The sequence below is a fragment of the Schistocerca cancellata genome, chromosome 1 (assembly GCF_023864275.1).
Source record: "Schistocerca cancellata isolate TAMUIC-IGC-003103 chromosome 1, iqSchCanc2.1, whole genome shotgun sequence".
Taxonomy (NCBI): Eukaryota; Metazoa; Arthropoda; class Insecta; order Orthoptera; family Acrididae; genus Schistocerca; species Schistocerca cancellata.
In genome coordinates this window covers 788194562-788208350 of record NC_064626.1, presented here as the reverse complement: position 1 = coordinate 788208350, position 13789 = coordinate 788194562, and the positions used below count along the sequence as shown (strand labels likewise).

The 13789-nt window shown below is 41.9% G+C and overlaps 1 protein-coding gene across 1 annotated transcript in view; it reads left to right on the top strand.

The window, feature by feature from the left end:
• Positions 1 to 13789, top strand: part of LOC126187509 (protein masquerade) — a 230038-nt gene that overhangs the window by 179262 nt on the left and 36987 nt on the right. Inside the window, exon 3 of the mRNA XM_049928643.1 lies at positions 9187 to 9262. Coding sequence (XP_049784600.1) covers positions 9187 to 9262 — 76 coding nt within the window. The remainder of the gene's footprint in view (positions 1 to 9186; positions 9263 to 13789) is intronic.

The following is a 13789-nucleotide window of genomic DNA, read 5'->3' as shown; positions in this document are numbered from 1 at the left end:
GGCTAGGCAACTGCTCCTGTCAGCAGGCAATGTGAGATGCCTAAGCATACGTTCCCTTCGCTCTGTTGCAACGGTCACGGTTAATGATCCAACCGTTTACTGTCATCCTGTTCCCATTTCAGTATTTTTAAAACCAACATTCACGTACACATCTTCTAATATTAGAGATCATAATCTGGAAAAATCATCGTCTCCCGAGCTTAGAAAGACCAATGAGCTTTCCTTCTCATGTCACATTATTGAACACCTGCTGCAGTTGTTATTCTTCTCTGTAAACGCTCCGAGCTTCGTTGATATTGACCCATTTTGTCACCAGGTATATTAGCCCGTACTTCCTCATCAGTATCCATATGTTCCCTGTTCCAAAATGATTCAAATGGCTCCAGCACTATGGGACTTAACATCTGAGGTCATCAGTCCCCTAGAACTTAGAACTACTTAAACCTAACTAACCTAAGGACAGCACACACATCCATGCCCGGTGCAGGATTCGAACCTGTGACCCTAGCAGTCACGCGGTTCCGGACTGAAGCGCCTAGAACCACTCAGTCACCGTGGCCGGCTCCCTGTTCTAAAACTGGCTGTTGATATTCTGTTGGCAGCAGAGTTAAGTAACTTCGTTATCTTGAGGTATTCCGTCCAGTTTATACTCATCCTGGCCCGCTGCGTCGTGTATGTCATATAAGGGCATTATTATATTATGTTATGAAACCAAAGACGCTAATGTCTTTTATTATACTGTGTATTACTATAGGCCCATTTCGCCGTGATTGCTATCTTCAGGTTACATCAGATGGTCTTGATATCCATATGACATCGGTATCTCAGTTGCTGTCACATTGTTTTATAAGTTTGCTCCTTAGATGCTGTTAAGGCTATAGTAGATCTTAAATGTCTTGTTGGAACAGGTATTTATGTAGTTTTCAAATTATAAAAGTCAGTACAGTATCACGGAACGTAATTGTGAAATAAACTTTTATAATTCGACAACTATATAAAAAACTGCCCCAAAAACATTTAACATTTAGTTTAGTTCCGATAGCATAAAAGGAGCAAATTTATACAATAGTATGACAGCAACTGAGACATCGATATCATATAGGTATAAGACCACCTGATATATCCTGAAGTTGGCAATCACGCCGAAATAGGCCTGTAGTAATAAACAATATAATCAAACACAGCAGCCTGTTTCATATCGTAACATGACATAATAATGCCCTTACTCTGCCGAAATTCAAATCATCCACTCCACTCCCCCTTTCTATTTGGCATAAGGTACAACGAAGCACTACGTGATTAGGGGTCCTGTTTCTCCGTAGTCCCAGAGAGCTGTTACCCGTCTCCCTACTCTAAGTAAGTTCAAATGGTTCAAATGACTCTGAACACTACAGGACTTAACATTTGAGGTCGTCAGTCCTCTAGACTTAGAACTACTTAAACCTAACTAACCTAAGGACATCACACACATCCATGCCCGATGCAGGATTCGAACCTGCGACCGTAGCAGCAGCGCGGTTCCGGACTGTAGCGCCTAGAGCCGCTCGGCCACTCCGGCCGGCCTCTAAGTAAGTAGACGGGATAGGGATCATGTCCAGTAATGAAGTGCACCATTCCCGTTGTTCGGTCATCTAGGCAAGCTCATAGTCTGTAACACGTAGGAAAAAGTTATACACAGCCTACTGGTGGTCCTGCCGTTCCATTCGCGTTACCATTCATATGTTCTCTAGGTCCGGAGTTGAGTTTTGTCATTTATATCTACCCCTGTGATCACTTGCACTCGGTTGAGTCTGCCTCGACCTAACCAGTAGAACGCTGCTGTATATCGTACCTGTCTGTCAATGAGGAAGATCTCCCGTTATTAACAGTATAGCCTCGACATGTGTTGTATCGAAGGCCTCAGTAAGCCTGAGGTGGATGCTCATCTGCACTCGTCTAAAGATGGATCTGCAGTCCTCGAATTACAGCAGATGCGGCCATTCACCGTCTGTGAAGCCAACTATGGGACTGAAGACGGAGTTGAAGTAGCCCCTAAATGCGTGCATTGGTAGCTTATAGTTCGTAGTAGCGGCTTTAACAGACTTCTGCATAATTTTCACTGTTTTTTTTTCGTTGATTGTTTAATATATGTTATGTGACAAATGGTAAACCACTGTTATCATTAAATTGTACAGCAGGAGGAGGAAGGGGGAGCATCCTTGTGCAAATTGGGGGCTCTCGTTGGGCAGGTATGCTGTGGGGACGCACGTTGGGTAGGTATACTGCGGCCATGTTTATTTTATGCAGGGAATAGGTGCCAGAATCCGCACGCCAGCACATTGGAAGGGTTCCGTTCTGTAGCTCAATAAGGATGTACGAGGAAGGGGCAGACAACATATTGGGGACTATTTTGGTAAAGTTCTATAAATCTTCACATTCGCCATGACTGCGAGACTGCGCCGAAATCACCACTACCCAAAGGAAAAGCAGAATTCCCCTTCACCAGCCAAACAACGAAACAAACTCAAGTTAGACAGAGTGATTCAGCAACCCCTTCCAATTCTTTTCATGCAACCCGCACTACAGCTGCATCAGAAACGGTATCCAGACAGGCGGCGGCCACGTAATCCTGTCCTCCGAGAGCTGGTAACAGAATGTAAAAATGCAGCAAGACTGAGAATGATACAGAGAGAAACACGAAGAAACGTGGAGGTGTACAAAGAATTAAGATCCAATGCCCAAATAACATGCAAGAAAAAGAAAAAGGAAGGGCTAAAATCAAAGTTTAAAGAGATAGAAGAATTAAAGGAATAGAATGAAACGAAGAAATTCTATCATGCCGTGGGAAAGACGAGAAAAATTTTCAACCCAAACAAAATGCATGCAAAAACAAAAACGGTGAAATAATAAGATATGAACAAGAAATATTGCAGAGGTGGGCAGAATACTTTGAAGATATGCTCAACAAAAACTCAGATCAGGCCCCAAAAGGTACACAGGAACAGGAAGAGAACACAGAGGCAAAAAATATTGAAAGGGATGAGGCACAAAACCCAAAAATGCTGGAAGTGGAAACAGTGATAGATAAACTAAAAAATAACCGTGCACCTGGTGAAGATGGGATCGTGTCAGAACTAATAAAATCTGGGGGGGGCAACCTCTAAGACATGAAATATTTAAACTAATAAAGACCATATGGGTAAATGAATGCATGCCGGAGGAGCAGAATACTGGAATAATATGTCCAATATATAAGAAAGGAGAAAAGCTAAATTGTGAAAAATATAGAGGCATAACCCTACCGAATACAGTATATAAGATTTTCTCTGGAGTGCTGAAAGAAAGAATAAAGAAGTGCGCCGCAAAAATACTCTGAGAATACCAATGTAGATTCCAACCAAACATAGGTACATCTGACCAGTTGTTTGTTGTTAGACAAATAATGGAAAAAATTTATGAATATGGTATAGATCTCAACTTCCTTGTCGTTGACTTTAAACAAGCTTTTGATAGTATTAATAGACCAGCATTTTATAAAGGGCTGAAAGAATTGGGCATCTGTGATAAACTGAGAAGGTTAATCGAGCTAACGATGAAGGCTGGTTCAAATGGAGAGTGAGATACAACCATGAAATACAGGAGCTTATACAAAGGAAAGATATAGTGAAATTTATCAAGTCTCAAAGAATAAGTTAGTTAGGACATGTGGAGAGGATGATGGAAGACGGGATACGCAAACGAATCATGAATGCCAGACTGTATGCCACCAGAAGGAAGGGCAGACCAAGAGCTAGACGGGTGGACAATGTGCTGCCTGACCTTGCTAAGATGGAGATCCGTGCGCGGAAGAAAATAGCTGGGAACAGAGAGATATGGAGGAGGATTGTTGAGGAGACCAAGGGTTGTAGTCCTGAAGAAGAAGAAGAAGAATTTTGGTAAAGTTCTGTAAATCTTCACATTCGACATGACTGCAAGACTGCGCCGAAATCACCACTACCCAAAGGAAAAGGCATAATTCCCCCTGACCAGCCAAACAACGAAACACTCAAGTTACACAGGGTGATTCAGTAACCCCTACCAATTCGCTTCATGCAACCCGCAGTACAGCTGTATCCAGTCAGGCGGCGGCCACGTGATCGGTATAAGGTCCTCTGAGAGCTCTGGGCGACTGTTAACAGAGTCATATTGTAAAAGATAGAAATGGACATTGGTCATAAGTTTCTCTGTATTTTTGGATCAAGATATACCTTACCTCTGCTATCCTTATCTAAGTGTCTCCAGTCTTTCTTTATGTAATTAGCGGTGTAGTCATACAGATTTTGGATGTATATGTAAGTTTATTCCGTTTATAGTACTTACTCTATAGTAGTTCAGAGGTTGTATACGGGAAGGTTGTTACTTCCATGTTGATATCTCCTGTTTATTTTGTTGTCTTCGATTGTGAAACACACTTTATAATACAACGTTTCTGAACTATTTACGAAAGATTAAGAATTATTAACGGAATAAATTTACAGATACATCTAAAATCTGTATGACTGCGCTGCTTATCACACAAAGAAAGAGTGGAGACACTTGGGTAAGTATGGCAGCATTAAGATATACCTTGGTCCAAAAATACCGTGTAACGCATGACCAACCCTAACTTGTATTTTTTACACTATGATTCCCTTTGCTTATAGTCGCCCAAAGTTCTGAGAGGGAACATAATCGATTATGTAGTTGTCGCCTGTGCGGATATAATTCCTGATGTAGACGTAGTCTGGGTTACATAAAGCGAATCGATAGGGGCAGCTGAATCACCCCTTACAGTCACAGCTAAGGCTCTTTCCAATGTTAAAGCTGCTCTCTAGTGCAGTCACCGTTAGTCATATGCAGCAATACGTGAGAATTCTGCGATGAACAAAAAGTCTCTCCCATAGATTTCAGGAGGGAGCAGCAAACACCTCTTGCCATCCCCCCTCCCCTTCCCTGTAGACGCCTCTGCCGCCTTTGCTACATGCTTCCACAGAAACTGAACCCACACAGGGAGCCAAAGGTCGAATAAGTGTTGTTTGTCATCGAAACTGAAATCATCTTATGTATTGATACGTTTAATAAAAATTATAACTGCAACAATTACGTACGCTTATCGCAAGGACAGGAAACAGTATGGAATAGAGTGAATCACAACACAGTAAAACAGCAGACAACTATGGCTACCTCACGCAGTACTGTCAGCTAGGTAACGTTGCCTGCAGTCAAAACAAACGAGTACCAGCCAAAACCTTCACACTTCTACTTACTTTTGCTGAGTCAGAACTAGGAAGCTATGGGCCAATTTCAGTTAACACATTGCTTGTTTCCCTAATTCTCTTGTGGCGAGTGACCGAAAAGAATTGTGCAGGTGCCAGGGAGTACAAACTGATTCATGTTTTTACAGCTATGAACTTACAGTTACTCTTACGGGGCGCTTAAACCTGTGACTGCACTCGCTGATCTTGAATTACAGACTAGTAGGGATCAGAGACTCCACTTTCCCGCCGGTGCACACCTGGTCCAACTCGCCAGATGCGTAGCAGTGGCCGTTCCAAAACCGACTTGTAGAATTCAGTCTTCTACATCTACATCTGCATAGATGCCCTGCAAGCCTGTTCCACTCGCAAACAGAGAGAAGGAAAGACGACTATCTATATGACTCCGTATGAACCCTAATTGCCGGCCGCAATGACTGAGCGGTGCTAGGCACTTCAGTCTGGAACGCGTGACCGCTACGGTCGCAGGTTCGAATCCTGCTTCGGGCATGGGTGTGTGCGATGTCCTTAGGTTAGTTAGGTTTCAGTAGTTCTAGGGGACTGATGACCTCAGATGATAAGTCCCATAGTGCTCAGAGCCATTTGAACCATTTTTGAGCCCTAATTTCTCGTATCTTCACTTCATTGTCCCTACACGGGATGTATGTTGGTGGCAGTAGAATCATTCGGTAGTTAGCTTCAAATGCCGGTTCTCTAAATTTTCTCAATAGTGTTTCCTGAAAAGAAAGCCCCCTTCCCTCCAGGGATTCCCATTTGAGTTCCCGAAGCATCTCCGTAACACTTACGTTTTGTTCAAACCTACTGGTAACGAATCTAGCAGCCCTCCTCTGAATTGCTTCGATGTCTTCCTTCAGTCGGACCTTATACAGATCCCAAACACTCGAGCACTACTGAAGAAAAGGTCGCACGATCGCCCTATATGCTTGTCGTCATTTGTGCGTTCGCTTTTGAACAGAAACAGCCTCGGATTCTTCAGCATTTTCGTTATTAAACCATGGTGGGTCTTTTCCATCCTTTATCCACTTACTTGGCACATAAATCTCCAAACCACGATTTACAATCTGCCTAAACTTTGCCCATAATTGCTCTACATACATCTTACTGGAACTAAGTGATGCCAGTTCACGGTCGAAGCGAGATTCTAATAACTGCTTATCTGCTCTATGTGACAGAAACACTCTCCTAGCCTTCTTGACTGATTTATTAACTTTCGTAATCATAGTTGCTGTAATGACATCATGATCGCTTATCCCCGTTTCTATACTTACATTTTCGATAAGGTCCGGCCTATTTGTAGTTACTGGGTCTAAGATATTTCCATTGCGTGTGGGCTGCCGAGCTAGCTGCTGTAGCCCCACAATGAATCCATAGACGTCCCAGTCTGTACACGGCAGGTTAAAGTCGCCTCAAACTAGTATTGCATGACCTGGATATTTACGTGCTATTTGTCGTAGACTTCCTTTGAATGGCTTTAGAACTATCACTGCAGAGTCGGGTGGCCAATAAAAACATCCAGCAATTAACTTAGTTTCACCTACACTTGTTATAAGCGACCAGACGACTTCACTGTCACAGTCAACTTCGACTTCAATAGAGACAATATTTTTGTCAACTGCAATGAACATTCCCCCCCCCCCCCACCCCCCACCCCTCTTATGGGCTCTAATCTGTCTTTCCGATATACGTACCACGACTTTCTAAATATCTCAGAGCTTTCCGCCTCAAGTTTAAGTCAGCTCTACGTCCCAAGAATAAGTTGAGCGCCATAACTGGTAGCAGTCTTGTATTGATCCTCGACAGTTGGAAGTGATTCTTTCTGGGACGTGTGAAAGCCAGTGGTCACCATCACTCAGGATCGAACAGGTAGCACCAGGTCTCATCCCTTGTGGTGATAGTTTCCACATAAGGAGAATTTCGATCAAACGTCACAATGAAATCTCCCCACAGTTCTACCCGTTGTGCCTTTTCCATTTCAGTCAATTTATGCCTCACATATGGGCAACGCAGATTCCTGTTATCAAGTCTTTGCGAGCAATCACATCACCGTCGTTGCTAACCCAATCTATGAGACAGTCGCCCATTTTATGTCAACGTATTTCTTACTTGCTGAAAGCTGTCTATCGTTACGTTTGTTTACGGTCGACACGAAGATGGCGCAACATGAGCATTAGTATCCTTGCCGTCCTTAAATTGTTCCGATCAATCGTACACACAGTGTCTGCTCACAGCTTCTTTTCCGAATTAACATACTATGCTTTTTCGCCGCCGTTTTTTGTTACTTGTAACAAAACTCACATGTTTGAAAATACAGTGCGATATCCATAATAACAAGTATGTGAAGCTTCTTTTCCGAATTAACATACTATGCTTTTTCGCCGCCGTTTTTTGTTACTTGTAACAAAACTCACATGTTTCAAAATACAGTGCGATATCCACAATAACAAGTATGTGAAGCTTAACATTCGCGATAAGAGCGATGATGGCGTAACTTGAATTCAAACACATCTAAAAATTTCCTGGCAGATTAAAACCATTTGTCGAACCGATACTCGAACTCGGGACCCTTGCTTTTGCGAGCTAATCACGATGCACGACGCACGACCTCCCCTCACAGCTCTATTTCCGCCAGTACCTCGTATGGTACCTTCCCAACGTAAGAGAAGGCTGTGTCTAATCCATATCTCTTAGTTTCTTCAGTGGTGCCAGTCTTGCGAGGTTCGCAGGAGAACTTCTGTGAAGTTGGGAAGGTAGGAGAAGAAGAACAGTCCCAAGTAAAGCTGTGAAGACGGGTCCTGAGCCGGATTGGGTAGCACAGTCGGTAGAGGCCTGCGAAAGGCAAAAGTCCCGACATCGAGTCTCGGTTCGGTACACAGTTTTAACATGCCAGAAAGATTCATATCAGTGAACACTCCGCTGCAGAGTGAAAAATTCATTCTTCAAACGCATCTGGTTGAAGCCAAAGTAGATTATACCTTTTCTTTTTTCTTTGGTGTTTCTGTTATATTTTCGTACACAATCCATTCAATCGAATTTTTCATTTCCTATGTACATTTCGAATTAAGAATGAATTAAAATCAATTCAACAAAATTAAACGACATGTGAGTGCAAATTTTTGACCAAAAATTGTTATTTTATTGTTACATGGGAAGTTATAGTGATTACTCGTAGACTGTGTCCGCATTCGTTAGGTGTAGTTTCTGGAATTCCATGAAAGGAACAAACAAAATTTTCTAAACCGCTGCAGTGTGAACCAAAAAATACATAGCACCCTTTCGTTTTACCTAGCGCAATTTCTTTAAAAATAAGAAAACAAGAGTGTATAGGTGACTTCATACAAAAGAAATTTTGAGCACACGAATAAGAAACGAGGAGGTCAACCATGTTTTTAGGGATGTTCCCGTGTCTCTGATGTAATTCCTTCCGTTACATCAAGAAGCTACCTAAAGTTAAAGGAAAGCTACTCCTGCTCCAACCGTAATAGCTGATCAGTTGCCATCGTTACACCGCCTATGTGTCAAAACACAGCAGTCTCGTCAGACCACGTAGATTATAATGTGGAAATGGTGTTGCAGTTTACTGTGAACGCTGCACCTCGAGAGCTTGTCATGTTATAATAGCGGTGACTGATAACGTGGAGACTGGGGATGTTAAACGCTGTCGCAATGAATGAACTGCTTCTGTTTATCTTTCCGAAGAGCCTAAATAGAGAGTAATATCTTTTGGCCTTTACTGATTAACCACGTTACCTAGCTTTTAAAAGTGCTTTCAGCGTTTCGTTCGTATGTTGGGTTTATTTTATCATTTCAAATAATTTGATAGATGTATCTATTTTCCTATTGTAACACAGATCACGTTCTGTAAGTGTAGCATATTTCAGTATTGACAGTGAATGTTGTGTGCATCTTGTTGCAGTCTTCAGATCCTCCATCGAAGTCCGAAGCTTCTACGACGTCATCGCCCCCCACGGCATCGGACAAAAAGGACACGGGTAAGGGGAAACCTAACTTTTACGTAATCCTGCGTTATGTTTTCAGATCTTTTGACCTTTTCTATTTTGTAAGTCGCTACTGAAGCTTACATTTTCACATTGTTTGTTTATTCGAGAAATGTTTCTCTGTTATTAATACCGTTACAACAGGATGGAGCCGAAATAAAGGTGCATGCCCTCTGTTGCGAAAACTGTACGTATCTGACATTATTCCTTGCGTTATATTTTAGGTAATATTATGGTTGAACGAATTACTTAGAAGTAATGTTATGATTGAAAGAATCACTGAGAGGTAAAACGAAATTTTCAACCCGACATCACAGAGGGATGTCAACATGGTTTCTCGCTCATGTGCTAAAACTACTACTTGGTCAATGACTTGCAGGTGAGAGCAGTCCATTCTAAATCGAACCTGACTAATCATCAAACTACTGCATTCTTTTCTCCCGTATCGTTCTTCCGTTGGAATCCTCTCAAAATACTCTGGAAAATGCCTTATACCAGTAGCAGACACATTTTCACTCTTACTTGTAGCTTGACGTCTCTAGTATTCGACCAGGAAATAATTTTTTCCACATTATTAAATCTTGTCAGTCTACAGACGAACTGCAAGTAACTTGCGCTGGCAATAGCTGTTCACCCTGTACAAACGATTTGCTGTTGTATTATGTTCTATACTTCACTGTTGTAGTATAATGCGTTGAAGGCAACGCACACAACAATCAGAAGCGTGTGTGTGACCTCGATAACACTTGTAGGCGGTAAGCAGGATTGCTTGTTCTATTCCCGAGTTCGCTCTGGAACAGAGAATATCATCTATGTTATTCCCTATCTTCATCTTACGACAAAGTTCACTAGCTATCGCCATCAGACACAGGTGGTAAATAATGCGTTCGTAAATATGGCTGTTTTATTATTATTATTATTATTATTATTATTATTATTCAACATCGCACAGACTCTGACGTAGCCAGAAAAGGGACGATTTTTTGGATTTATCTTCGTTCAAAAATCAATCCTACCACTTTTTTGCACAATGTATCACTAAACTTTTGCTTCAGTAGATCTAGAATGCACACAATGTGTGCCTCTCCTTCAGTCATGGCTAATATCTACACCTCACATACAATTCAGTGGCAATAAAAACACACTCAGTTGGAATCTTCTGGAGAGACTCGAGTACGGGTTCTACATTGTTACTCAGCGTCAGTGTCCCAGAATCACATTTCGTTCGCGTCCTTATTAATACAAAACAGCGTAAAATACTTTTAGGCGTTTTCTTAAATCAAAAAGTGACGTAGTTAAACGCTGTGACAATGTGCTGACACCAAGTAGCAAAATACTTTACATTAAAGTCAAATTTTGGTCCAAGTTGCGACCAGAATCAAACTTGAATTGGGTTCTTGGGAGGTCTCTGTTATAGATTCTATTTTGTAACTACTATCGTGTGTTATTATCAACATTTCTGGGTTCTTCATTCTATATCTTTGCAAATTATTGTATAACGCTCACCTCAACGGTCCTTAACACCAATATTAGGCTTCTCCGTCCTATACCATTTGCCTATGCCCCAATAGAGTGGGGACGAAGCTTCTGTGTTACACACTCACATGGGTTTTATCGTGCTGTTACGATCCTGACAGCCCCCCTTCATAAAGTCTCTAAATATTGGAAACAGTACTCTAGAACAGGTTGCACAGTATCTTTACAGGTGATACATCTACATCTACATGACTACTCTGCAATTCACATTTAAGTGCTTGGCAGAGGGTTCATCGAACCACAATCATACTATCTCTCTACCATTCCACTCCCGAACAGCGCGCGGGAAAAACGAACACCTAAACCTTTCTGTTCGAGCTCTGATTTCTCTTATTTTCTTTTGATGATCATTCCTACCTATGTAGGTTGGGCTCAACAAAATATTATCGCATTCAGAAGAGAAAGTTGGTGACTGAAATTTCGTAAATAGATCTCGCCGCGACGAAAAACGTCTTTGCTTTAATGACTTCCATCCCAATTCGCGTATTATATCTGCCACACTCTCTCCCCTATTACGTGATAATACAAAACGAGCTGCCCTTTTTTGCACCCTTTTTATGTCCTCCGTCAATCCCACCTGGTAAGGATCCCACACCGCGCAGCAATATTCTAACAGAGGACGAACGAGTGTAGTGTCAGCTGTCTCTTTAGTGGACTTGTTGCATCTTCTAAGTGTCCTGCCAATGAAACGCAACCTTTGGCTCGCCTTCTCCACAGTACTGTCTATGTGGTCTTTCTAACTGAAGTTGTTCGTAATTTTAACACCCAGGTACTTAGTTGAATTGACAGCCTTGAGTATTTATCGAGTAAACGAATTCCAACGGATTTCTTTTGGAACTCATGTGGATCACCTCACACTTTTCGTTATTTAGCGTCAACTGCCACCTGCCACACCATACAGCAATCTTTTCTAAATCGCTTTGCAACTGATACTGGTCTTCGGTTGACCTTACTAGACGGTAAATTACAGCATTATCTGCGAACAACCTAAGAGAACTGCTCAAATTGTCACCCAGGTCATTTATATAGATCAGGAACAGCAGAGGTCCCAGGACGCTTCCCTGGGGAACACCTGGTATCACTTCAGTTTTACTCGATGATTTGCAGTCTATTAATACGAACTGCGACCTTCCTGACAGGAAATCACGAATCCAGTCGCACAACTGAGACGATACCCCATAGGCCCGCAGCTTGATTAGAAGTCGCTTGTGAGGAATGGTGTCAAAAGCTTTCGGGAAATCCAGAAATACGGAATCAACCTGAGATCCCCTGTCGATTGCGGCCATTACTTCGTGCGAATAAAGAGCTAGCTGCGTTGCACAAGAACGATGTTTTCTGAAACCATGCTGATTACGTATCAATAGATCGTTCCCTTCGAGGTGATTCATAATGTTTGAATACAGTATATGTTCCAAAACCCTACTGCAAACCGACGTCAATGATATAGGTCTGTAGTTCGATGGATTACTCCTACTACCATTCTTAAACACTGGCGCGACCTGCGCAATTTTCCAATCTGTAGGTACAGATCTATCGGTGAGCGAGCGGTTGTATATGATTGCTAAGTAGGGAGCTATTGTATCAGCGTAATCTGAAAGGAACCTAATCGGTATACTTGCCCGTATCAAGCGATTTGAGTTGCTTCGCAACCCCTAAGGTATCTACTTCTAAGAAACTCGTGCTAGCAGCTGTTCGTGTTTCAAATTCTGGAATATTCCATTCGTATTCCCTGGTGAAGGAATTTCGGAAAACTGCGTTCAATAACTCCGCTTTAGCGGCACAGTCGTCGGTAACAGTACCATCGGCACTGCGCAGCGAAGGTATTGACTGCGTCTTGCCGCTTGTGTACTTTACATACGACCAGAATTTCTTCGGATTTTCTACCAAATTTCGAGACAATGTTTCGTTGTGGAACCTATTAAAGGCATCTCGCATCGAAGTCCGTGTCAAATTTCGCGCGTCTGTAAATTTTAGCCAATCTTCGAGATTTCGCGTTCTTCTGAACTTCGCATGCTTTTTCCGTGGCCTCTGCAACAGCGTTCGGACCTGTTTTGTGTACCACGGGGATCAGTTCCATCTCTTACCAGTTTATGAGGTATGAATCTCTCAATTGCTGTTGCTACTATATCTTTGAATTTGAACCACATCTCGTCTACATTTGCATAGTCAGTTCGGAAGAAATGGAGATTGTCTCTTAGGAAGGCTTCTAGTGACACTTTATCCGCTTTTTTAAATAAAATTATTTTGCGTTTGTTTCTGGTGGATTTGGAAGAAACGTATTGAGCCTAGCTACAACGACCTTGTGATCACTAATCCCTGTATCGGTCATGATGCTCTCTATCAGCTCTGTACGTTTTCCATTCTCCTTCCTCATTGAATTCATGTGTTCGTTCCTTTGCTTATTATTACAAGCGTTATCCCTAAATATCCAAACAAACTGATTGGCTTCATAAGATTAGCACTAATGATGTAATCAGATTTTTTTAAAAAAATACGACGTGTTTACAGCCTTTTAGCTAGTTTTTCATATACAGAGCATGTTTCGGAATAAGTTAATTATCAACAGCTATCCTACTCAAAACCTTAATACCCGTGAAGAAGGGTTTACGGATATCTCGATATATAAAAGTGTGGTAAGCTCTAAGTGCAAACTTACTTGCATAAAAAAATTAATAACGTATATTTTCAGTACACGTGCTCTGAGATGTGTAGTTCCCAAGGTGCCGGAATTTATCCAGACACACCTAAGTCTGCATTCAGATAATAACATGTATTTGTAAGTGGAGACAATCTTTAAATGATTCATTATTTGTACTTATGTCTTGGACAGGCTGAATGTTAAGCATACGGAACATAAAATCAACCCCCCCCCCCCCCCCAAAACATCACCACAGGTTAATACCGTCTTTCCGCCTCTAGCCTTGATAATTGTCTCGACTGAACGAAGTTGAAAGTCCATAAGTTTCTTCAGGGATGCCGCATAAA